The sequence below is a fragment of the Lissotriton vulgaris genome, chromosome 9 (assembly GCF_964263255.1).
Source record: "Lissotriton vulgaris chromosome 9, aLisVul1.2, whole genome shotgun sequence".
In the NCBI taxonomy this organism is placed as follows: domain Eukaryota; kingdom Metazoa; phylum Chordata; class Amphibia; order Caudata; family Salamandridae; genus Lissotriton; species Lissotriton vulgaris.
This window is the reverse complement of record NC_141697.1, coordinates 427,526,473-427,553,877: the sequence shown is the minus strand read 5'-3', so window position 1 is coordinate 427,553,877 and position 27,405 is coordinate 427,526,473. Positions and strand designations below refer to the sequence as shown.

At 40.1% G+C, this 27,405-nt stretch overlaps 1 protein-coding gene across 2 annotated transcripts in view; it reads right to left on the bottom strand.

The window, feature by feature from the left end:
* The window catches only part of LOC147690222 (tumor necrosis factor alpha-induced protein 2-like), a 203,303-nt gene that overhangs the window by 30,236 nt on the left and 145,662 nt on the right, over positions 1-27,405 (bottom strand). For both annotated transcript variants that reach the window (XM_086937849.1, XM_086937848.1), the window contains exons 9-11: positions 19,635-19,757; positions 18,963-19,118; positions 1,785-1,906 (exon numbers count right to left, since the gene is read on the bottom strand). In XM_086937849.1, the coding sequence (XP_086793975.1) occupies positions 1,785-1,906; positions 18,963-19,118; positions 19,635-19,757 (401 nt within the window). The remainder of the gene's footprint in view (positions 1-1,784; positions 1,907-18,962; positions 19,119-19,634; positions 19,758-27,405) is intronic.

Below are 27,405 nucleotides of genomic sequence, written 5' to 3'. Positions count from 1 at the left end.
ACTTCTTCATTGGATATTAATAAACGTGTTGTAGTGGTATTTCTCGATTCTCAGATAGACACCCAAGGTATATTGTCATTTAGCCCCTGGACATCAGTCCTAAGTTTAAAAATCCAACGTTGTTCCTTTATGAACAGAAAGCGTGAAACATCAGTCACATGTGGTGGAATAAAAGGTTGTTCAAGCACTACCCATTTGAGATCGTCTGCTTTATGCTTGAATTCCAAAAAATGATTGGTCAGACGAGTGGATTGTTTGTTGCACCGAATGGTGCTCTTGTGCTCGCTTATACAGAGTTTGATCTTCCTAGTAGTATGTCCGATGTACACAAGCTTGCACGGACATGTGATCATGTAGATCAACTTTTCTGAGTTGCAATTGGTGTGGTTATTCAGGCGCCAAGGTCTCCCTGTGCCTATATCTATTGTCAGGGTTTTGCATGTTTGTGGACAAACTGCGCACCCTCCACATGGATAGTGACCACGTACTGGTTCTGTGTTCCAGAGAGTGTTGGTGACTTCTTTTTGCTGATATCTTGGTCTAGTATGGACAAGCCTGTCTCTGATACTAGGACCTCTTTTGAAGGCGAACAAAGGGCGTGGAACATTACTTGATGCTGTATTCAATATTTTCCAGTGTCTCAGGACAATTTTCTTAACACCATTGGAAAGGGTGCTAAAAGTGTGTACCATGGTCATGCGATCTGTTGTTGTCATTCTGTTTAGGGGTTCAATGAGTGCTTGCCGAAGAATGCCGGTAAATAGATACCATTATGGCAGAAACATGTTGGCCTAGATTTCATATGTTTACTGTACAGTGATATTCTCACACTGTCATCACACCTTCTTTTACCTGACGTCCGGGAGATACCAATAAACACATTTTTCTACCCTGACCGTCATTTTACTCACCTTCACTTTTTCTTATGAGCACTGCACCCTATCAGTACCACTTTCAGTGAGGATCCATCTTTTCTCAGCATAGAGGATCTATTGGCATCAAGCATAAGACCATTGGGCTTGGCCATATAAGATCCTGCTGATAAAGTCCTAAATGACGATGTTCCGCCATATGGGTGGGCTGATAGGACTTCTTTCACAACTGATGGTCCTACACTGGTAGTCGTGATAGTGGTGTGCAAGTTTCCTGGTGGCTTTTTTCTGTTTCTCTACCTTTAAGACCTTCAAGTTTCCTTGTTGTAGTAGTACAGTATCACAAATTACATAAATAAAGAAAAACTTTCATCTATACACTTATCCAGGCTCCCATTGACACATTCCACGAGTAATGGAAGGTGTGGGAGTTCACAGAAGTTGAGGAGGTGCAGTGCAATGGTGAAACCATGATGCGTTGAAGTCCTTAGGAACCAAACTTTGCACTAGCTTCTCTACTCAACAAAATGCATATGTAGGCCATTTCCATTTTTTCAGAGACATTACAGCGGGAGTACATGGATGTACATACAAGCAGGTTAATCTCCACAGGAGAGTAAAATAAAAAAATTGGTGTCTTATCGGGTAGGGTTCATAGTACGATTATCAGGATAAATGGATCCCACTTTAACCTTAAAAATCAAGCATATAACCAAAGCATAAGCATTAACAGTTGGTGTCAAAGGAGGAGTGAAAATGGAATACTCTTCAGCTTCTTATGAAGTGCAAATTCAATTATCAAACTAAGTTTCAGAAGATTTGAGTCAAACAAATGGAAAGAATCAATACATTAGTTATTTTTTGTAGGCCACCAAACTCGTAGAGTAGTTTCATTAAGCATGCAACACTCACCTTATATCAGGGTATTGATGTGCAAGTGAAGCAACCACGAGTTTGATAGCATCTATGTCTTGAAGATTGACAATTTCTGCCAATTTTGGGATAGCATCATTTAAATATCTTGCCTGTGATCCCTGAAATGTATCAAAAAAAGAAAAAAATCAGCAACAAAATGTTCCATGGAGTAAAATACATATGGTCAATTCAGAAGTATCACTCTTCGTTATAATTCTTTTGCATTTTTAAATTTTGTATTTTCAGTTGTAAATATTTAATTATAAAGCATAATTTGACTAAAAAACGTATTGCATAGACCCAAAAGAACCATAAACATACAAAATGAAATAAAATAGGGCATTTATATAGAGCACAGCTACTCAAACTAGAGTGTCCAGGAGCAAAATAGCAGAAAGAATGGTTGGAAAGATGGGAACGGGTTAGTTTTTAAAAAGCCAGGTTTTAAGGTTCTTTCTGAACGATAACAGGTCTGTGGTTAGTCTCAGAGGTTCTGGAAGATAGTTCCACATCCTTGCACTGAGGAAACCAAATGATCTTCCCCCATACGTGTGGGAATGAGTGCAAAGTTGGCATTTGTGGATCTTAGGGATCTAGTTGGGATGTGGCGTGTGACGCGTTTATTCAGGTAGTCAGCTCCTAAGCTGTAGAAAACGTTTAAAAATATCACCATTGCTTTGAAGTTGATCAGTTCCTTCATACGTAGCCAATGCAGGGACCTTAGAATGGGGGTCATACTCAATCTGGGTTTAGACCTCACAATAGCCCTGGCCGCTGCGTTTTGCACTACCTGCAGGCGCTGAATGAGACATTTGGGGAAGTTGGGTTACTAACTGTTGACATAGTCTAGTTTAGATGTCACCAAGGCTTGCACCACAATCTTTGTACTGTCTGGTGATAGCAGGGGTAGTAATTTATTTAACATGCAGAGTATACCAAAGTATGCGCCTGTTAAAGTTTGGATCTGAAAGCGCATGGAGAGAGTATTGTCGATCACAATACCTAAGTTGTTGACTTTCCCCTTAGCTGAGGGTGGAGGTGGCAGGTCTTTTGGCCACCAAGTGCTCCAGTTGTACGTTTCAGGTTGCCCAAAGGAGAGGATGTCTTTTTTTGTCCGGGTTACACTTCAGCTCATTTATCTAAAGCCAATCAAATACCTTTGTGAGGCAGGACCTAATCTTTGCGCCGGCAAAGTCGGTTCCTTTGTCACATGTAAAAACCAGCTGAGTGTCATCCACATATGAGACACTGTATCTGCCCTCTTCTTCTACCAAAGGTGCAAGGGGTGATATATATATATATATGTATATATATAAAAACGAACTCTCGCCACACGCCGAAAGCGCTTCAACCCGTTGCAGGTAAAGGAATGACGATGAGCAAAACCCAATTCTGGTGCCAAGAATTCAGCAGTGCATTTATTATGCAATAAAAACGCCCAGCTTGTCCTCCATGACGCGTTTCGCCTCTGTCCAGAGGCTTGATCACATGATGTGTTAACAAACATGAAAGAGGGTACTTATAGTTTCAAAGAGGCGTAGTTACTATAACACCTGACATTACATAGAAACTGAAGCAATACAAATAATGAAACATTCATGAACTGATTCAAGAAATAGAAGACACAGTGTCCTAAAATCATCATGTAACCATTATAAAAAAACACTGTGTTGCAGTTAAAAATCTTGTATAAGTATGCAATCATATTGACTCCAAATTAATCGGAGACGCAAATGACTGTTAACAATTTTCACCATGTGAATTTCAAGTATAAATAAAACCCATAGTGGGTATACATAACTGTTTCACAGATATTGATAACATCCTGTCAATGGAAGGTAAAATGTGTCAATGAATAAAAGGCAAAAATGCCTAAGATCAACATTCGTTCCTTAACCATACTGCATACAACTAATCTATATGTGTGCAAATACGCAATGCTAATGATTTCATACTTACAAAAATTATCTGAGTAACAACAGTTTCTCTATGTCCATACGAATTATATATATATATATATATATATATATATATATATATATATATATATATATATATATATATATATATATATATATATATATATATATATATATATATATATATATACATATATATACATACACATATATATATATATATATATATATATATATATATATATATATATATATATATATATATATATATATATATATATATATATATATATATATATATATTCACTGAAAAAACCATAGGTTTCAGACCAGTTATATTTACCTGAAAATTTTACTGACATAAAACCATTGAAATTCCCACGTTATAGTTAGTTGGACTCACTATAACTTGCGCGTGCAATGCACTGCTGATGACGTCACATATTACATCACTCATGACATGGTCAGTGACATCACTCATGACATCACTGATGACACCATCCTTGTGACAGAGTGACAGACCTCCTTTCACTGTAATGTAACCCGTGAACACATATTCAAAAATAGAAACTAATTTTTTTTTTAAATGGAGATAACCATATCAGTTACAACAACCAATTCAGTAATTCCACCATCTATATACACATCTACTCATTCACAAATATATATATATATATATATATATATATATATATATATATATATATATATATATATATATATATATATATATATATATATATATTCACTGAAAAAAACATAGGTTTCAGACCAGTTATATTTACCTGGAAATTTTACTGACATAAAACCATTGAAATTCCCACGTTATAGTTAGTTGGACTCACTATAACTTGCGCGTGCAATGCACTGCTGATGACGTCACATATTACATCACTCATGACATGGTCAGTGACATCACTCATGACATCACTGATGACACCATCCTTGTGACAGAGTGACAGACCTCCTTTCACTGTAATGTAACCCGTGAACACATATTCAAAAATAGAAACTATTTTTTTTTTTTAATGGAGATAACCATATCAGTTACAACAACCAATTCAGTAATTCCACCATCTATATACACATCTACTCATTCACAAATATATATATATATATATATATACATATATATATATATATATATATATATATAAAAAAGGGTGGGACTGAGAATAGAGCCCTGGGGAACACCCACATTGATGGCAGATATGGGAGATGAAAAAGGGGGTTGCCAGATGTCCTGTGATATGTTATCCAAGAAGGAGGACATCCATGTTAGGGCGGTCCCACCCAATCTGATGTTTGCTAGTCCATCAAAGAGCCTCTCATGTGGGACTGTGTCAAAGGCCGCCGATAAATCAAGTAGGATCAGAATAGCCTTTACTCTTTGGTCAACCTACCCTTGTTAAATTGTATGACCTCCAAGAGAGCAGACTCTGTGCTATAATGACACCTAAAGCCTGATTGAGAATCATGAAGTAGCTTCCGGTCTTCAATGTGCTTTAAGAGGGCCCTGTTTATATGTTTGGCCCTTTAGAAAGGGCAGGGAGAAGGGAGATTGGCCTGTAGTTGGCGGGATCAGTCTGATCGGTATTAGCTTTTTTAAAAAGGGGTATAATCTTTGCCTGCCTCCATTAGTGCTGCATATTGCCAGAAGAAAGGGATAAAGTAAACATCTTATTAGCTTTTGGATTGATGACAGGAGCTAATTGATTAAGAATATTCGCCAGGCAGGGTTCAGTTGGAGAACCTGACTTTATGCTTTGGAGAACAGAACGTGACTCCGTTAATTAAATCTCGGGGAAGGATAGTAGAGTGGGGGGTTCCTGCGAGGTGAATTTTCCATATGCCGTGTGGTAGAAGGTCAGTTCTTCCTCAGATATGTAATCAAAGGCTTTTTGGATTACGGTGATCTTGTTATGGAAAAATTGTGCTGTCTGCCTAGACCATTCCGCTGTGCGAGGCCCTTCCTTCATGCTGGCTTCAGGGGAGGTGAATGATTTCACTATGCTGGAAATTTCTTTACTCTTATTTTGGGCCGATTCTATATTGGTCTGGAAGAAGTTTTTCTTACCCACCCTCAGAAAGGTATAATGAGCTTTTAGGATGTCTTTATAAGTTTTCCTATCTTCAGGAAGATAATGTTTACGCCATTTCCTTTCCATTCTTCTACAGTTCTTTTTGCGAATTCTGAGGGAATCATTAAACCATGGAGACTCTTGGAGGAGCGTGTGGCTGTGGGTGCGGCAACATCAATGTTTGCTCGGAGCCACAAATCTAATGAGAGGGCATCCCTATCAGAGTTGCCTGTCAGCTCCGGGAAGAACGATCGAGGGCATCTGCTAGCATTGGGATAGATATTTTGTGAAAAGCCCTGTAGTTGGAGTCCCTCTGAACTGTATTCAACAGGGGAACTGTACCTAAGTTAGGAATTATGAAATTGAGAAGGAGGTGGTCTGACCGAATAATAGGCAATGATGGACTTGCTGATAGGTCAAAAAGTCTAGCTGGCACTCCATACCTAAAGTACAAAGTAAATTCACATTTCACATGAATTATAAGAACAATAGTTTCATACTAAAAAAGCAAACACTAAATTGAAGAATATGTAGGCATGGGAGCTAGCAATGTTTGCGAAGAGAGACATTTACCTGTGAATACCCCTTGTGTTTTTTTGGGGATCTTAGTTTTTTGGACCTCTGCTTTAGTGTGAGATCCCATAATGGTATCCTGTGCACAGTAATACTTGGTTTAGAATGGTTTATGATCTTTTTGGACTGCCACCTCCAATGCTTACCATTAAACAAGATCAGCTGCTGTGGTAAGATGAGGTAAGGGGTTCTAATCTGAACATGTTCAATGTGACGTGACACACTTTTGTCCACTGGTGAAGGGTGAACAAAGAAGACTGTTGTGTATCTCTGTGTAGCATCTGTGCACATGTAGCACTGTGGCAGAGTCTGAGTTGCTATTATTCAAGTCTCACCTGGAAAGAAGAGCGTCATTTATTTTGGTAAACTGTTGTGAAGTTACCTCTCTACTGCAATTACCCTTTGCGTTGGTCCTGCCATGAGTGCAGGGCCCCCGCCATGACTGCTGGGCATCCACTAGTGAGTTGGCCCATTGTGAATTGGCCCCTTCATGTTCAACCTTATCTTAAGTGTATGCAGCACTTAACCTTAGCGCACTGTTGCTATTGGCGGAAAACCGCTGAAAAAATGTGAACACTTAAACACTTCTGAAATTTTCAAAAATAATTGTATTAGCGCATGTTTTCACAACACATACATCAAATCGTTTTACTTTGATAAACAAAAACTGTTTTCACATTTCCATACAAATGTATACATCATCAACATTATTAGATGTCGAGTCTTTAAATTTTGGCGACTTTTTCTGTTTATGCCCAATGCATTTCGAGCTCAATGGAGCTCTTCGTCGGGGGCCTGTGAAACGGAATGTGGTATTCAATTAATAGATTCAAGAAAATCTTCTTAGCATTACATTCATGACAATAAAGCAACTTCTTTGTTGTTTAAAAAGGAATGGTAACGTTCCTATAGAAAAACCTCTCACCAACACCTCAGTGTGTGAAGAAAAATAATAACACAAAAACAAACTTACAGAAATCGCACTGAACCAGGGCTTTATCTCCTGTAAAGAAACGGAGGCACAATGATCTATCTGATCTGTCGGGATGAGATCGGAATCCTACCACAACATCACAAAAAACCGGGAGTATCTCTTACCTTAGTCACTTTGATCACGGTGCTCAAACCAAACTGTTCACGCACCCACTCGTCACTCTTCTCCTATGAATATGTAGAAACCATCAGCTCTATACCAGGATTCATAACCTTGCAACGAAACTTTAACCCAAACTACCAAGTTCTGGAGGCTCACCTCGCTAATCACTCCTTGATGTGAAAAACCGTCTCTCTCTCACATTCAAAAACGCTCTCGCTATGGGAACAGCTGATTGCGTGGAGCAAACTCTCCCGAGTCTAAACGCGGTGCCGATAATCAACAATGAAAACGGACTATACAAAACGAGCCGCTGCACACCTGACTCCAGGCGCCATGATGGAACGGTGAATGCTAGAAACCGGCGCATCTAAAGCACAAAGAAATACTCAAAAAAATGCTATACCCGTGAATAAAAATTCAAAATGTAAAGTGAAGAAAACAAAGTGGAAAATATTACAGTGTATGTTACCAATCATTCAAATTGTGCAACAAATAACAGTTGAATGCATATGAATACAGACATCAATCTGGAACAGTATCCCGGTGAAGGGAAGTCATAGAAAACACGATAAATCAATTTTCTCATTTAACCCCTTTCGTTCTTGTGTGGAAAGATGTTTTATCCAATGAATTTCTCTCTGGAGGAGGGATCTGGTTAGATCAACCCCCTTGTGTATTTTAACTACCTCTAGAATGGAAAACCTGATTTGGGCTATGCTATGGTTATTCTCATTCCAATGTTTAGCTAGATTACTCTTTATGTTCTTGTTTCTTATAGTACTTTTATGTTCAGAGATCCTTGTTTTGAGTTTCCTTTCCGTTTTTCCTGTGTAGATTTTTCCGCAGGGACACTTTATGTAATAGATCAGATTTTTGGAGTTGCAGTCCCCATTGTAGTGTAAAGTCATTTATTTTCCTGTTTGTGGATGGTTTAACAACTTCCCTTCTATCACATTGGAACAGTGAACACAGTTCTGGCATTTCTTCATTCCTCTGTGGATTTCCTCTGTGTCTCTTGTCGGTGTCATCAGTAACTCTTTAAGATTTTTTGATCTTTTATAAGCAAAAATGGGCTTACTGTCAAATATCCCATTGAAGTCAACTTCATTCTTTAGAAGATCCCAATGTTTATATATGATGGTTTTAAGCTTCTTGGATGAAGTAGAAAATTTTGATACAAACACTTGTCTGTCATGAGATTTTTTTCGTTTCTGAATCAAGAGGTTATCCCTACTGTACACTTCTATCCTGTCTCTTGCTTTCTTTAAAACGTCATCAGGGTATCCTCTGTCTTTGTATCGTTGTTGTTGCAGATTTAGATTCTTTTTATACTCATCCTCATGTGAACAAATTCTTTTGATTCGCATATATTGCGATACGGCTAAATTATTTTTGAGGTTCTGTGGATGAAAGCTTTGATAAAATAGCGAATTATTTACATCAGTCTCTTTTCTGTATACTGTTGTTTTAATTTGCGGCTCTTGAATGTTAACTAAAACATCCAAGAATGGTAATTCCTTTTCGCTGATCACGTAGGTGAATTCAATGTGCTCAGAACATTGGTTTACTCTTTCAATTTCAGATTCAAGACTTTGCTTAGTACCGGACCACAACAAGAAAATGTCATCTATGAACCTCCTGTATAGGGTAGCATGATCATTCCAAGATTTGTTCTTATAAATATGATCAGCCTCAAATTTGGCCATAAAAGTATTGGCATATGCCGGGGCCCCCGCAAATCCTATGGATGTTCCATGTTGTTGTAGAAAAAACTTTGATGACCACTGAAAGCAACTATGGTACAAAGAAAAATGTAAGAGTTCTAAAATAAATACTTTCTCTGCTCTGACCGATGTTTGTTGTAGCAGAGCCCACTCCACGGCTTCCAGTCCAGCTTGGTGAGGAATAGAAGTGTACAGTGACTTGACGGCAATAGTACATAATAATATGGGACTGGTCATGTTGACATTTTTTAATGTCCGGAGAAAATCGTTGGTATCCTTCGTATACGATGGCCATTGTTGAACGAATAGTTGCAAGAATTTGTCAATATACTGACCGAGTGGTTCAAAAATGGTACCACATCCGGTCACGATGGGACGCATAGGTGGATCTAGAAGATTCTTGTGCACCTTCGGGAGCATGTAGAGGGACGGCCTTCTCGGATTTTGTACTGTGAGGAATTGTTTGGTCGTAGTTGATATGTGACCTAATTCAAGGGCTTTGGTCAAAATTTCATTGAGAGCAGATTGCAATTCAGCTGTAGGATCTCTCTCTAGTTCCAAATACGTCATAGTGTCTTCCACATGTTCATTCACTTTAGTGTGGTACATTAATCTGTCCATTACTATAATAGCGCCTCCTTTATCTGCTTTTTGTATATAGATGTTCTGGTTTTCTTGAAGACCCTTTATGACGGACCTGTCATAGATGGATACGTTTTTCCTTTTGGATTTTCTCAAATTTAAGCTCTCAAAATCATTGATAACAGAGTTTTCAAACGCATCCAAGATTTTATGGGATACTGGAGCTTGAAATTTGGATTTAGGTTTAAATTCTAGAAGTTCTGGTTCTTCTTTGTCCGTTTGTACTGGTACCACATTCGTAAAGAAATGTCTAAGTTTCAAAGCACGCATGAACTTGTAAAATGCGACCTCGCTCTCAAGTTTGTTGGTATCATACGTGGGGACAAACCCTAGACCTTTGTTCATTACTCTCATTTCGTCATTGGTTAGTTGAGTTTTGGATATGTTCAAAACCAAATTTACTTTGTGCTTCTTGTTCGAACCCCTTCTACCTCCTCTCCTAGTTTTGATGGCTTTTTTTGTTGTTTCCCTGGTGGTTGGCTCGCATCCCCTCCCTGGGCTAAAAAAGACTGACTGGTACCAGGTGTTTTTGATGAATCAGTTGGAGTTTGGCTTGGAATCGTTTCTGCCATTTGAGTCTGAGCTGCGGGTCTATTGGTGTTCAGTTCACTGTCAGACACTAAACTCTCTTCTGATGTAACAACTGTTTTTTTCTTTGGGAATGTTCTGCGTTGAGCATAAACTTCAGCCCAAGTGTAGACTTCGTTTAATTTATAATCCAACGTATCACGTTTGAATTTTCTCAACTTGCCTTCTTGTAACTCCTTAGAATATCTCTCCAGTTTTGAATTCAAATCCTCCAATGATTTATCCCAGTCTGTTTTGTCCATTCTAGACTCCAAATTATGTTTGATCGAGTCGATCTCATTCGATAGTTCATGGATAACTTTCGCCAATTCTTCAATCAATAGAAGGATCAAGTCCAAAGAACATTTGTTTAAGATAGAAAACCATCTCTCCATGAACTCCTTGTTTAGGTGAAATCTATGCAGCATTGGTTTAATTGACATTCTTAAGCCACGTGGGATCCTCTTCACCCTGTGATACTGCACCAGGGTTGATGCATGTAACTTTTGATTTACTTCACGTTTGGCTAGATATTCGAGTTGCTTTAATTGCTGAATGATGGTGTTGTCTTGCACATTTGAAGATTAGACATCTTGTATTAGAGCATAAATACTGTCTGCTTGTTCGTTTGTATATGCTAGAGTTCTGGCTCTATTATCTGTCATGCTTGAAATTTGCTCGTAGGCCATGTTTTAGTTGCTCACTCCGTGTAGACAGAATCTCAAAATGAATTTTAGATGAGAGGAGCACTCTGTCTTTAACCTTAAAAATCTTCTTATTTAATTTCAAATTATTCCAATTTTAACCAAGCGTGCAGCTGAAGTAGCACGTCTGTCCTGTAACGTGCCTGATTATAACAACCTTATCTTAAGTGTATGCAGCACTTAACCTTAGCGCACTGTTGCTATTGGCGGAAAACCGCTGAAAAAATATGAGCACTTAAACACTTCTGAAATTTTCAAAAATAATTGTATTAGCGCATGTTTTCACAACACATAAATCAAATCGTTTTACTTTGATAAACAAAAACTGTTTTCACATTTCCATACAAATGTATACATCATCAACATAAGTAGATGTCGAGTCTTTAAATTTTGGCGACTTTTTCTGTTTATGCCCAATGCATTTCGAGCTCAATGGAGCTCTTCGTCGGGGGCCTGTGAAACGGAATGTGGTATTCAATTAATAGATTCAAGAAAATCTTCTTAGCATTACATTCATGACAATAAAGCAACTTCTTTGTTGTTTAAAAAGGAATGGTAACGTTCCAATAGAAAAACTTCTCACCAACACCTCAGTGTGTGAAGAAAAATAATAACACAAAAACAAACTTACAGAAATTGCACTGAACCAGGGCTTTATCTCCTGTAAAGAAACCGAGGCACAATGATCTATCTGATCTGTCGGTATGAGATCGGAATCCTACCACAACATCACAAAAAACCGGGAGTATCTCTTACCTTAGTCACTTTGATCACGGTGCTCAAACCAAACTGTTCACGCACCCACTCGTCACTCTTCTCCTATGAATATGTAGAAACCATCAGCTCTATACCAGGATTCATAACCTTGCAACGAAACTTTAACCCAAACTACCAAGTTCTGGAGGCTCACCTCGCTAATCACTCCTTGATGTGAAAAACTGTCTCTCTCTCACATTCAAAAACGCTCTCGCTATGGGAACAGCTGATTGCGTGGAGCAAACTCTCCCGAGTCTAAACGCGGTGCCGATAATCAACAATGAAAACGGACTATACAAAACGAGCCGCTGCACACCTGACTCCAGGCGCCATGATGGAACGGTGAATGCTAGAAACCGGCGCATCTAAAGCACAAAGAAATACTCAAAAAAATGCTATACCCGTGAATAAAAATTAAAAATGTAAAGTGAAATCCCTTCATGTTCAAACCATATTACAAATTTTATTAGTAGTTTCCTGTACCTAAAATTCTTACTTCTGCCAAGATTTACCTTATGTGAATTTATTTTGTATCTTTTTGGATGTGGTTTGGATTCATATCCAAGGCCTGACTTACCTTATACTAAATGTGTTAATTACTGTGCTCCTTGGAGTAAAAAGAATGTACACAGTACACAAGGCGCACTACACATAGACCTATCAGTTTCAAACAATGGTAAACATGCTTGACTGAAGATAAAATATTTAAACCATTTCTTTTCATTGCGGATTCATTCCTGTATGTAAAGGTTTTGTTTAAATAGTAGCATCAACATTTATAATCAAGCGTTTCTGTGGAGTTTACACATGAGTCAATGTTGTTATCTCTTTAAGAATGTTACATCACATTGCGAAATATGTAATAGTGTTTTTTTTAGAATGAAAGTGCCTTCTTTTCCCAATGCATTTCGGGTTACCATAACCCTCCGTCAGCGGAACTGTAAGAAAAAGTTTCAGTGAATAATCAGATTCGTACCCTACAGAAACATGATACAAATTGTGGCTCTGTGTCCTATTTCCAGGTAGAGAAGTAATCTCCAGTGCACATCTGAATCCAGAGTGCGCTTGTCCAACCATGCATGCGGTGTGTCATTCCACCATGTAACTGTTTAAACAAGCATTTACAATGCAATAGGTCTCTCAATTGCGAGATTTTCAGCTATTAGCACTGTAAATGACAATGCCTTTATGTGTTTAAAAAGTTTCAGAAATGCGAGACCTACTGCATTGCATTGCACCGTAACCGTGGTAATTTGTGCAGCTCAGAATCTTTGGGTTACCCTTACAATCATGTGATTCAGAACCATTATGCCAAATGTTTTCTTCCTTTTACATTTGCATACATTTAGAATTTAAAAATGCATACAATGTTATACTATTCTGCATTCCCACACTTCCCTCACAAAAATGTTGCTTCACTTGTGTGTGTGGGCCTATCATTATTAACACAATATGCCCCACAACATTACGAGCCCAGGGTGGTGTGCCTTTCATGGATCCCATGTTTCCTTCTCAACAATGCCCAGCAAACCTCAAACGCTGGCTAAACTTATCCAATGTCCTAATATTTCTCAGGAAACCTTCTGAAATATGCACGATCTACACAATAACTACCATTGAGCATTTCCACACTCCTCTCAATAAAACTGGTACCCCACTTTGGTGGCTTGACCTATCCCTGACAGCAAGAATTGACTAAAATATACCATATTGTAGTCAGTCTGGGCTTTGCATTGTTCCTGGTTTGGTCCAATCCTGTTGTAGGCACGCAAGAGACTCGTTCGCACAAACTTGGTAAATTTCATGGGTGAAAAAAAATTACATAATTTCGCCCATCCTAGACAACGACAAGCAAAGGGAGCAGGTGGAAAAAATATAGTGTGAACTAAAGGTTGCAGGCAGCCACGGCCCGTGGAGGGAGTTCCGGTGGGGCCGAAAGGCGGGGCGGGGGAGGGGCTGGGTGGGGTCTGCTAAGAACCGGAATGTGGACAATTACATTGTTTACTTACCTCCAATTATCCATATTCCGGACGAATGCACAAACAACCATCAATTCACCAACTGACCGACACACCGCAGACGTACACACCTGACCAGCAGATGTAATACCTAACCGGTAATGTCAAAGGTAATAAAAAAGCGCCTGTATGTATTAAGGGCTCACAGTGTGATAATTCAACACCACAGTCCTGGGTTAGATTCGGGCTTTGGACTTTGCATACGGTAAGCGTCCTCTTGATGTAGGCGCCCTGTTTTCCCAGTTAGAATTTGTATACATGGCCATATGGGGATTATATGTGCTGTTATATCATTACAGCCTCCTGATAATTGAAAAACTGTTGTGTTGGGCACCTACGCTCCTTGTGGATATTAAATTGAAAAAGAAGATCATTAAAGGAAGAAGAATTGCATAACAAATTAGGTAATGGGGTTTAAATGATATTTCGTTTCCTGAATTGGAACAGTTTGTGTTGGGGATTCTCACATTGGCTGTTTTATTCACTACAGCGTGATGACTTTCCCGTAAAATGTACTTCACAGAGGCCTCACATTAACCCAGGACTGTGGTGTTAAATTATCACACGGTGAGCCCTTAATACATACTGGCGCTTTTTCATTGACACGACCGGTAAGGCATTACATCTGCTGTTTATTATTACAGCTTCCTGGTGACACGACATGAAATACTAAGATGTACACTTACCAATGATACGACAATTCTAGACCATTGAAGAGGTAACTTTTATTCATTCAATCTTGGTTGGCATGAGCTTATGGTCTTGGGGTGTAGAGTTTTATATAGGCTCCTTATTGTTTTTACAGAACTCTGGTTTAACCATCACACCAGTACGTACAACAGGAATCTTTTAGGATTGAATTGATCGATGCAATTGATGTGGGAATTATAACCACTTTGTTCCCGAGAAGGGTAAGCAAGTTAATTCTTGGGCATATACCTTTGATTTATATACTCAGCAATAGCTCCAATTTACGGTCATCTATCTTCTTTACAGGGTCATCATAAAGATCCCTGTTTTGCCCCGTTACAGTATGTCCTGAAGAAGACTCGCATGGCCCAGGCATAATTAACCGTATGGCCGCAAGACGAGTCGAAACTTCGACAATATATTGAAACTTGGACCGCTAATATTATCTCTCCCCACGATTATGTGCAGATATTAATGACATATAATTCTGTCTGAAGTCAATAATAGAGAGAGCGTGGATTAATTAATTCAAGTGGCTAGGTTGTGCAGGTCCGGCATTTACAGGCCTGATACTGTTCGTCAAAATTTTAAATTATCGGAATTGTATTTCACCTTTTTGATTTCTACTTTCCTTCTTCTTTAATCACTTTCACATTTCTTGACACCCTTTGCTATGCTGCACGTTTTATAAGGGGCAATGTATATATTTTTGTATTGATTTGCAAATTGAAGCTTTGAATTTTATATTCTTGGTTGAAATTGATACAATAGATTAAAATATTGTACCTGTATTTGGAAATGGATGCTGTTGCCTTATTCATGTGTTTTTCATTAATGGAGTGGAGCTGATCAATAGGTACATGCTCCCAATTTGAGAATCTTGATTGATCAATTCAAAATCAAATCAAATCAAATCAAATAAGCTTTATTCGTTTTTTTAGTTTAAAACCATAAAAGCAACAAGAAAAAAGATACACACATATATAAATAACTCAGTATTTCATTTACAGTGTAAGAAAGGAACCAACTATTAAAACAAACTAAAATCAATTTGACAATTCAGCTGAAAGAAAAACGAACGTGCAAAATCGAAGAGGGTAGGGGGTTAATAGCACAAGGTTCATGGAATCCCTTCCACCAAGGATTATGGTTCAATGACATTTGCCTTTGGAGCGGATGGTATCGGGGGCCGGGATAGAAATCATACAAGTCCCAGATGCGAATGGGGCCATCCCCCTCTTTGGGCTGGGAGAATCGTAGGTAGGGGACAATGTTCCTACTCTTGAATTTAATTAAAATCAGGTCGCCCGGGATGTCTTTGGGCGGCGTACCTAGCCACCCCACCCTCCTGACACTCAGGATTCCACCATCTAGAGCAGATGGCAGTGGTCTGTTTTGTTTTAGCCAGGAAATGTCTTTGTTTAGCAGGTCCTGGTGTGTTTCAAATTTGCCCTGACTAGGTGCAGGGACCCCAGAGAGAACAGTCACGTATGGGGCGGCTTCTGGAGGTAAGTTAATCCGATTCCTTCTTTCTGGAGTGGTCCTGGGAACTCTTTGGGGTACAGGTACGGAGTTAAAAGTAATGTTCCGGCCTCTTGGATTGGGTGTAGTCATGGGGGGTTCAAAAGTTTGAACTTTCGTGCGTGTCGTGGGCTTGAACTTTTCATTGTTGATGGGGGGAATAAGATGAATGGGTGTAGCAGTTTTTTCAGTTGGAGTATAGTTCCTTAATATTGTTTTTCGATACTGGTCAACCTGTCCCCCAGATCGTTGATTTTTGTGACCAGGGGTGATAGTGCAGATATTAAAAGTTGCTCAATCTGGGCCAGTAAGGTCAGTTGGAGTGGTGATGCGGGGTCCTGTATTCTGTTCACAGCCTCAATCGGCAATAATATGGGTGGATTGGAGGGGGAAAATGAGGGGCTAGTGCACATTTTGTCGGCATTAGAAGAATTCTCAGTGTCATTATCTTTTTCCTCATCAGCATCACTACCCACTATAGGGGGGGTAGAAACGTCCTGGACGTAATTCGTACCACACAAGGCGTTCAGCTCCTCCCAGACGGACATGATGAGAGGAAATCAGAGCTGCAACATCAGCAATAAACAGTACAGTGTGGGATCAATAAGAAGGTAAAGTAAAACAACTCGGTAACTCCTCCTTTGTAGAAGCCAAGAGGGGTGGCCCGTCCCGGCCTCCTTGTGCCTCTGAGGGCCACGGAGGGCCCGCCCTTTGCCCGGGCTTCGCCCGGCGTCCCGCAGAGCGGAGCAGAGCGCAACTTGTGACGTCGCGATGCAGCGCCGCCGCTGAGGCTGCCGGGAGATGTAGTCCCGGGCCGGCGGCGCTGTGGGCAGCAAGTAATGACTCCTGGCGGTGGCGGCTGCAGTGGGGGCCTCCTCGCCTCCCCCCTTCAACAGGTATGTGTGTCCCCCCGCTCCGCCGAGCAGAGCGCAGCTTTGAAGCGCCTCCTGGCGCACTTGTGATGTCGCGATGCAGCGCCGCCGCTGAGGCTGCCGGGAGATGTAGTCCCGGGGCGGCGGCGCTGTGGGCAGCAAGTAATGACTCCTGGCAGTGGCGGCTGCAGTGGGGGCCTGCTCGCCTCCCCCCTTCAACAGGTATGTGTGTCTCCCCAATTGATCAATTCAATTTGCTTGCAAATATAGAGGTCTCGGACCATTGTTGTTTAATATCGATGTCAAGGGGAGTCAGCGTTTAAAATGCAGTCATTACATCAGAGTTCCTTTACAACGCAATGCCTTTACAACGCAAGTCATTAGATCGACTTGCTGTAGGGGGCGCTCTAACCTAAGGAATAGTATAATTTACTATTCCAAAACCTTTCCTGCTGTTGCGCAGGCTGGAGTTGGAATAGTTAAATGTTTTATTCCTAAATCCAATGTGCCCCCTACAGCAAGTCGATCTAATAACTTACATTGTAAAGGTATTGCGTTCTAACAATGCGGTCATTGTCACGACCGCGTTGTAAAGGAACGCAATGTAAAAGCACGCGATGTAGCATGCTATATTTCTTGACAAGCCACTGTAGGCAGTGGAAAATGACTTCTGTTCAATGCATGAGTAAACCAGAGGATTCCAGCATCCATCCTTCGGATTACGACAGATCCTATACGATAGTGCACGTTGCATAACAGGAGAGATCTGATGCCTACAATGTGCTGTCCAATGAAGTTGGTATGGATCACAAACTTGCCTTGAAAATAGTCTTTGTATAAAGTTGAGACCTCCATTAATGGATACAAAAGGCCTCATTTATCCATCAATGGCAAATCTTTTATATATTTATAGCCTGTGAACTGCCACCGACATGGCATTCTGAATGCTGATAAAAAAGGTAGGTTTTTACGGCTTTCCGTAATGTCAATATGGATCTGGCAAAACTGTGCTGGGAGGGCATTCCAATGTTGTCTAACAGAAATGCCCATGTAAATCGTAGACATGTTGCTAGATCGGGTTAAAATGATTGTGGTGAGGCAGCAGGGTCATATGGTTTGAGAAGATCGGAGAAGAACGTGTCACTAAACAAAACTGAGCACCTTAAGCTTGATTTGCTGTTGTATAGGGGGCCAGTGCAGGACACGATGGGCTACAGATAATAGTTAAACTTCAAGAGCCCATGTGCCAAATGAACTGCCACAGTCTGCAACCTATGCAGCTTCCCTCCATTCTCCTCCACAATGGAGGGATGCAGACTTGTGGCTAAGCTGCACACACAGGGTGGGTCAGGATTTCAGTCCTGGGGCTGGTACTTGACTAAAACGTGTGTGATTCTGGGCAAATCACCAAATCTCTGTGTGCCTAAATGTGTAACTAAGTGTAAAAATGGAAGAAACTGTAAGTATGTGAAATATGTCGTCAGTAGGTAATTCAAATGTGTGAATCCAAAATTGTTGTACACTACCTTGTGTTGTCTCCGACACCCCATCAATGTGTAGCGCTCTGTTTGCTACCCAGCTACATATGTGCTACATAGATACCAGCATATGCACCAGACAAACCAATGTGGAGTGTGTTGCTTTAGTCAAGGTGTGAGAGAATATTTGCACTGATAATGGACATCTGCTCTGGAAGGAGAGATCTTTTTCACCACCCTTGGCAGGCAAAAAATGCTTGTTCTCAAGAACTCTTGCTCACAGAAGACACCCAGGTTTTTGGGCCCTGGAACTTGGCTGGGGGGTTTGTACCCTAGAATTTAAGCCACAAGGTGCTGGATCAGATAGACCGACAATTTCACACAATATGGACCTCAGTCTGTCTCCCATTCAGTTCCACAAAACTGGAAGCCGTTCAGTCCTGAATTGTAACCAGACACACTCACAAAAGCCTGCACCGCTCAAAGTTTTCAACTACCCCTCAGTGGCCTTAAAACCCCATGGATGAAACTTACATGAGTCATGCAGCATTCTTTGATCTGGGCTGCATTTTCAAACATTTGCTTTGCTAGAATCTTCTGTTGTTCGGGGCCCTTGAAGCTGACTTTCTTCCTCATTATACGGGTGATGTATTCTTTCACCAAATATAGATGAATAGTCTCCACAATTTCCTATTGGCAAAAAGAACAATGCGATATAATGTTTGTGTTAGCCTGTGCTCGATTGCAACATCGTTTTATAACATATGGTGAACACAAAATAAAAGGCCTGTGCAAACTGATTCACCTTCTAAATGCTACATATTAACAAATGGTTTCGTTGGCGCCTTTAATATCTAATTCCTAGACCACAAAACTAGCACTGTATAAGAATGTGATATTCTGGCGGGGTGGAAAAATACCTAAGTACTCGTTAAGGATGTAACTTTGTTTAGGAATGTAACTGTAAACGCACTATGTGCAAAGCGCAGAGAGGCCAAGTAGAGTGAAAAAAAGGAGAGTAAATTAACCAACTTTATGCAATGCAAAAAACATTTTAGAGAGCTGAAAGCATGATTTATTCTGACTAACATACCTACATTGTGATCATCCTATTAATCTTTGGAAAGACAGGAGAGGCTTTAGGTTACCAGAAACTCCACACAAAAAAACACATCATTTTCGGGGTTTTAAATCTTTTGCCCTTACCAGATAATAGCCACTTTTGAGAGTCCTGAATTTTGGAATGTGTTCATCTGATATTTTAACAATTTGAAGAACATTTCCATTACTGCAAAGTCCATTTTTCTCGGAAAGCTTTTTTAAATAAGGCTGTGGAAGAAAGAGAATGTTGAGTTGCAGGAGCATATTACATAGTACACCGTGTGTGAAAATGCAAAGCTATGAACTTTTAAGTAGGCCCTGGTGAAACACGTTTAACTTCCTGTAACACTTTGCAAAATATGCGTAATTATTACCCATGGTACTTTTGGTTTAGCAGAAAATATTTTGTGTGCGACGAATTCTCCACTAACCATTCCCCTGCCAGAATCTCACGTGAATTTTGAACACGAGTTAAGCACGAAAGATACAGGTAAGTGGATTTTGTGAAATTTCTGGGCATTTCACGCCACCACCACCATTAATTACATTTTATGAAGAAACGATGTCGCAATTTCACCCACATCAGCATTTAAGAACGGTCAGAAACAATTGTGCATGTTTTCGTTTTCCCATTTTGTTTCCATAAAAATAAATTTAAAATAATAGCAGCAAAGATAGTGAGAGAGTAGGCACAGGAGTGAATATGTGAGTGAGAATGTGGACCTCCTCAGAGAGGATTCTGGGTCTGTCCTAATTGGTCAAATGTAGGGTGGAACAAGAAAAACTATTGGGCCTACCACACCAAGGAAGCGCTAACCACAGAAGCCTCCAGATCTTGCAGTTTCCACATGTGAGGCCGTGGTGTACTGGTGCACACACACAGTGTCGTATCTAGGCACTTGGCCCGCCTCCCGCGGCGGACCCTGTCAGGGGCAGGAGACACAAGATATCCGGGCTGGCGTCGCGCGCCCGAGCAGGCCTCACTGCCCCGTGTCGTCTTACAGTCGGACGGAATGGCCACGTCAACTCTGAAGACGCAGGCAGGGCTGTTTATAGACAGCTTTGAATATCACAGACTGTGCTCTAAATCTAATCCGGTCTTTATTTGGAAGACTGGGCAGAGTTTCAGCCGATGCTGAACGTGGTTTCTCCCCCCTGCAGACCTACCAGCCGGCTTGCCGCTGCGTTTAGTGTCTTTTGCAGCCCACATGCTTGAAACTGTAGTATTGTTTATCAAACCATGTCTACCGTCATTCAGGAAGAGCTTAATGAAAGTGCATTTGAAGCGCAGTCAGTAAAATCAAGAGCAGGAAGTACATTTATACAGCTCGGTCAGATGATGATCGACACAATGCCATTACATCAGTTCATCAGAGAAGAATGGTTGTCTCCCAGAACGTTCCTCAATTAGGGGTGTGTAATGTTGAAAGGAAGAATGCAAATAATAAAGTTGAGGAATTTATTTTAAAGGAACACAGGAGCGAGGTAGGACACAGCCTACACAAGTCTTCTTCCCATGGGAAGAAAGACTGGAGGAAAACAATTCTAGAAGACATAACAACGTGACAGGGTATAATCAAGAAAACAAAGTATTTTTTCCTTGCTCATTAACTTGATTTAAAAAATCAATCAAATGTTGTAAATAATGTTGCAGAGAGGAAAAAACAAGCAGTGGCCAAAGCCATTATGTCTGGCTTGCAAGGCCTATGTGTTTCACAATGCCTGTATTTTCACTCAAGAAAAAGAAAAGTTGGGCATTATGGATCTTACAGATTTAAGGACTGATGGCTTATCACTGAATAAAAAATGAAGGTGATTCAGAGCCAGAAGGGACTAACCTCCATGTGGCATCTCCACCTGACCCTCACTAAAGATACCAATGAAGCGAAGATGTCCACCACTATGTCTCCGCTGCTCTTACCTTAACTATTAGTGTGGAGGTCACGCAAAAAAAAGTTGGACTCTAATGCGGCCCAAGCACTCATCCATAGCTCAAAATAAATCAAGCATTCCTTCCATCACATTATTTGTTTGTTACGATTGATATCCCAAGTGTGACAGGTATTGCCAGACGTAAGTCTCATGCTCACTGTGCCACAGGATTCAAGCTATACTTCAGTGGGGATGTATAAGTAGTGTGAAAACAGTCTGGGGTTGTTTGCGTTCCCGTTTGAAGAGGATCCAGCCTACAAGTTCAGGTTGGACTGTTGCAAATTGAGTAGGAAAAAAACTGATTTTCATATGATTGGTCTCGGTCTAGAATGGTACACTGGGCAAAAAAAAATTCACTGAGATGCATCTCTGAATGATTGACAGTGACTGAGATAATTAGACCTTTCCTTCCATAACTTAGTTGTTTATTCCAGTTGAAACCCTAAGTGTGAAGTGCTTTCCCAGAAATAGATCCTGTGCTAAGTGTGCCACAGGAGCCAAACTAACCCACACAGAGGAGGGTAGGGTTGCTAACTTTCCTAGAGAAAAAAACTGGCCATTTATTCACATTTTAAGATTCTGCACAGACCCAGACTTAGAGGGTGATTATGATGGTGTAACGAACACCACTGCAGTGCCGGCAGTGGAGACTGTCACGCCATTGTAACTTGATTTACACACCGCCATATCACAATGGCAGTGGGTATCGTGGGGAACGGATAGTCCGTCCTCCGCTTTTCCGACGGTCGGCAATCGTTACGATTGCCGGCCGGGCAGAGCTGGAGCCCATATATGCAGGCACCGGCATCCATGTTATGATGGCGACATTTCAAGGCCTTTCCATGGCGGTGATGCCGCCTTGGAAAGGCTGGCGAGGATTTGCTTTGGGGGCCCGTTGCGGTCGCATCATGATCAGGGGTGCAGGACCGCCGCATGGCGGTCCTGTTCCCGCTAGTATAATGGGCGGACTCAGATCTGCCAGCCATCCTAATAGGCCCCTTAATACTTAAATTGAACTTTATAAAACGTAGTCTGGTATTCATTTTTAACATGCCCTTCTATCCATGTTTACTTTAATTTTCAGTCAGGGATCATTATGGCAGCTGCAGAACATGTTTTAAAGTAATATTTTCTTATATTTACTGTTTAAGTTATGTTATTATGTATTTCAAAGGGGAAAAAAATACCAGCCTTATTTGCTTTTTCTACTTTTTGTACTTGCCGGGACATTTAAATGCTGGTCATGCCAGTAAAAAAAAACAGGTCGCAACCCTAGACGCGGACTAAGTATGCTTAGCTGGAGAGGACCAGGCTTGGCAGTGCAGGGAGGACTATTCCTACTAGAGCCAAACAAAGACTGATTTTACATTTGGATTGTCTCTGACTAGAATGGCACAGTGGGTGAAAAATGATGGGCTGAAATGCAAGCAAGGGATCACTAGTAGCTGAGAATAACTCAAACATTCATCCCATCATCTTGTTGTTTGCTCCAGTAGATGTCCTAAGTGTAACAGGTATGTCCATACCAGGGTCCTGTGCTCACGGTGTCATAAGACTCAAGTTATACCTCTTGACAAGACCTAAGTGAACTGAATCTAGTCTGAGTTGACTGAATTCCCTTTTTAGGAGCCTCACCTAGCAGTTCGTGAAGGCCTGTTCCTAATGAAGGAGGACCAAGACTGATTTGCATATGATTAGTCTCTATCTAGAATGGCACAGTGGGTGAAAAACAATAGAATTAAATGTGGCCTGATTTATCGCCAGTGGCAGAGATTAAGTTAAGACTTCCGTCCATCACTTTTTCGTTTGTTCCAGAGGTTGAACGTAGGTGTATAATACAAACAAAAATTCCCATGCAGAAATACAAAATATCTGGATGGGTCTCAACATGTCTGCCCCAAGCATTGCCTGAAAGCACGGTACTAAGGTCTGACTACTGTATCAAGTTTAGTGAACTTTTTCAGTTATACATGGTAATGGTGGACCCTGCTTGGAAAGAAAGAGTATACACGTTTTTTGGGTTGCAGCGGCAAGGAGGTTGCCACCACTCAAAATATAAATTCAGCAGTCCGTTGGGAGCACCAAGGAAGCGATAAGTTGAGAAGAGTAGGGTATCCTTGGGTATTAAATACTGAACATGCTGGACCCGATTCTGTCAGCTCATTTATCATTCAATATCTCAGTAACTCCATGTCTTCTCTTCGCAGGTGGGCCCATACACTCCAAACAGTTGTATGACAGAAGCATGCATGGCTAAACCATGCATGCCTTTGCAATGCAGCCCCACAACGAATGTGTCTTAACAACACATTCCTTTACCACGCAATTTCGTGGTAAAGTCATGATTGGTAAAGGGATATGTGTGGTAAAAATCACACCCTAGCCCCCCTGCCCTGAGCCCTAAAACCCGGCCCCACATATTTAAAACTACCCCGTTTCCCAGTCCACCCGTGAGCCCTAAAACTGCCCCTAGCCCTAAAACTCGCCCCACATCCTAAAAACTTTCCTGACCCAGCCCTCCCACCCTGAGCCCTAAAACTGCCCCAGCCCTAAAAACTGCCTCTTCGCCCCACCCTGAGCCCTAAAACTCGGCCCCACATCCTAAATACAGCCCTAATCCCAGCCCCCTGCCCTGAACCCTAAAACCAACCCGACCCCCTGAACCCTAAAAACTACACCCACTCCTAAAAACAACCCCTCCACCCCCCAAAACCTGGCTAAGTCCCACTTACCAGACTGCGTTGCAGAACCTCCTCTCCCAATCCTTCCTCTTCCTGTGCCCACCCATCCGCGCATCCAGACCATGCACCAACATAACCATGCATATGCGTGGTTAAGGCATATGCGTGGTTAAGGCAAGCATGGTTCCACTTACAGGGAAATGGGACGCATGGCTCAGCCCGGGTTGGAAAGGCTGTTTCTCACTCCAAACCACCTCTAGTGCTAGAGCATTGGATTGCATGAAGCTGGGAGCGAATGCAAATTATTTCAAATCAGGAAGGTAGAAAGTAGAAAGACACGCTAGACTGCCAGAATACCAACTGTGTGAAGGTAATATTACAGCTATTTGTAGCAGATATAATATTCATTCATGGCAAGGCATTTAAAAAATGTATTGTGTTGAAAGAGACAATACTACATCACTATTAAGCTGGTAAATCAACCTCCATGGCTATATTCTGTTCTACGCATGCACACTTGTCTCCTGCTGTGTGTATTGGACCATCCAGGTACTCTGATGGTTTCAAGACCAGCCTGACCGGGGAACTGTTGAGGTAATGGCAAGAACGGTCCGGTGGAAGCAGCAGTAGGGAAGTGACAGCGCTCTGTACAGGAAAAGAAGGTCTGGTGGGAAGAGCAACTGACATGCTCCATGTGCGACAGTAAGGAACTACTTCGTACTTCTCACCAAAGCAGTAAAGTTAAGGCAATGGTGCTATGTAGATATCCCTGACATGCTGTCGGCTTGACTGACACCCTTGCAATGCCTAACCTGCAAAAAACAGTAAAGCAAATGGCTGAAAAGGGCTGTCCCAAAGACCTATCTCTATATCTCTATATATATTTCATTTTGTATTTCTTTGAAGAGTTGAAGGCACAAGCTCCTGCAATTTCCAGAGCTAACAAGAGATGCCACATCTAATTGCTTGTATTGCTATACACACAGGTCAGACACAAATGGGGGTTTCAGGGGTTTACAAATTCAAATGGCATGCACTCTGGTTCACAAACTGAGCACTGTCATCTATTTAGTTCTCGACATTTCTTCATATGAAAAGCAGGGTAGCCAGAACAGTGTTTCTCCACAGTTCCTGATGAAGAGGTGTTGAATTGTGTGGTACACAGACAGAATATCGAAGCAACAAAATCGAACTGCCAGAACATCGAGTTGTGAATATCAAAGTGGCACAATATCGACGGCAAGAATATCGATGACCAGAATATCGACTTGAAGGTAAGGTTTTTTTAATATCGAAGTCACTAATATCGTTAGTAAAAATATCAGTTAATAATCTCAATATTTATATTAGTGTTCTGTATTTTAGTATGTGTGTTAAAAGTATGTGATGTAATTTTTTTGTGTTAGTATAGATTTTTTTAATGTATGTGTGAAATTTTTAGCAGTAATTAATTTTATATTAAATAATTTTTGCATATTGTAGTGCTGGTGCGGGTCGTGGGTTTATAGGGGAAGTAATTTATTTATAATAAATTATGAATTTTTATTTATTAGTATTCATAATTATTTTATTATTACTTAATTGGTTAATCATTTTTATTAATTAATGGATAATTATATTAATTGATTTATTTATTTTAGGAGCGGGTTGTAGGTTTTTTAGGGCAATCCTTGGGCAGTAATTTAAATATAATAAAGTAATTATTGATTTTTAGTTATTAGTATGTATTAATGTATTATTTATTAATTATTATTTGCTTTTTAATTGTTATAAATAATTAATTGACAATTATATTAATTGTGTTATTTATTATAGGTGCGGGATGTGGGTTTATAGGGGAGTAGGTTGGGAAGTAATGTAATTATTATAAATGAATTAATAATTTTTATGTATTCATATTTATAATTAATGTATTATTAATTAATTATTAATTGATTATTATTTAATTCATTGATAATTATATCATTTCTTTGTTTTTCTAATTAGCTGGTTATGGGTTTATAGGGGAATGGGGTGGGAAGTAATTTAATTAGAATACAGTAATTAATATATTTAATTTATTAGTATTTATTTTATATTTCGATTTTATAGTTTTGTTTGTGGTAATTTATTTATTAATTATTAATTGTTTGTACATTATACATGATTCATTGATAGATATTTTAATTGTGTCACATTTGTAGGAGTTGTTTGTGCATTTATAGGGGAAAATCATAAATCATTTTTTTTCGATTATAAATAATTTATTTTAAACATGGTTATTTGTTTGTGAAAAGTCGTTTTTAAACTTTTGTAAAATATTGTTTGTAGTTAATTTTTAATATTTTTTACTATTAAGTTATTTTTCAATCTTTTGTAATTAGTTACATTGTTATATGGGTTTTATTTTTGTGTTATTAACAATGTTTCTATTGTAGTGGCTATTTTATTTCTTTTTTGTTTTTATATTTCTTTTTTGGAAATATTTTTACCCTTTGCTATCCAAAACTTTCCCTACTGTTGCACTCACCGGAGTGGGAATAGCAATGTTTTATCTTTAGCTATCCAACACTTTCTCTACTGTTGCATTTGTTGGAGTGGGAATAGTAATTTTTACCCCTTTGCTATCCAACACTTTCCCTACTGTTCCACTCACTGGAGTGGGAATAGTAATTTGTACCACTCCACTATACAACGCTTTCCCTATTGTTGCACTCACAGAGTGGGAATAGTAATTTGTTTTATCTTTCGCTATCCAACACTTAAACTACTGTTGCATTTGTTGGAGTGAGAATAGTAATTTTTACTCGTAAGCTATCCAACACTTTCTCTACTGTTGCACTCACTGGAGTGAGAATAGTAATTTTGTTTGTTTCGCTATCCAACACTTTTCCTACTGTTGCATTCGTTGGGGTGGGAATAGTAATTTTATTCTCTCTGCTATCTAACACTTTCCCTATTTTGCACTCTCTGGAGTGGTAATATTAATGTTATTCCCTCCGCTATCCAACACTTTCGCTACTGTTGCTCTTTCTGAAGTGGGAACAGTCATTCTTACCCCTCCGCTATACAACACTTTCTCTACTGTTGCACTCTTTGAAGTGGGAATAGTAATTTTTACCCCTACGCTATCCAACACTTTCCCTACAGTTGCACTCTCTGGAGTGGGAATAGTAATATTTACCCCACCGCTATCAAAGACTTTTCCTACGGTTGCACTCTCTGGAGTGGGAATAGTAATTTTTACCCCTCCGCTATCCAACACTTTCCCTACTGTTGCACTC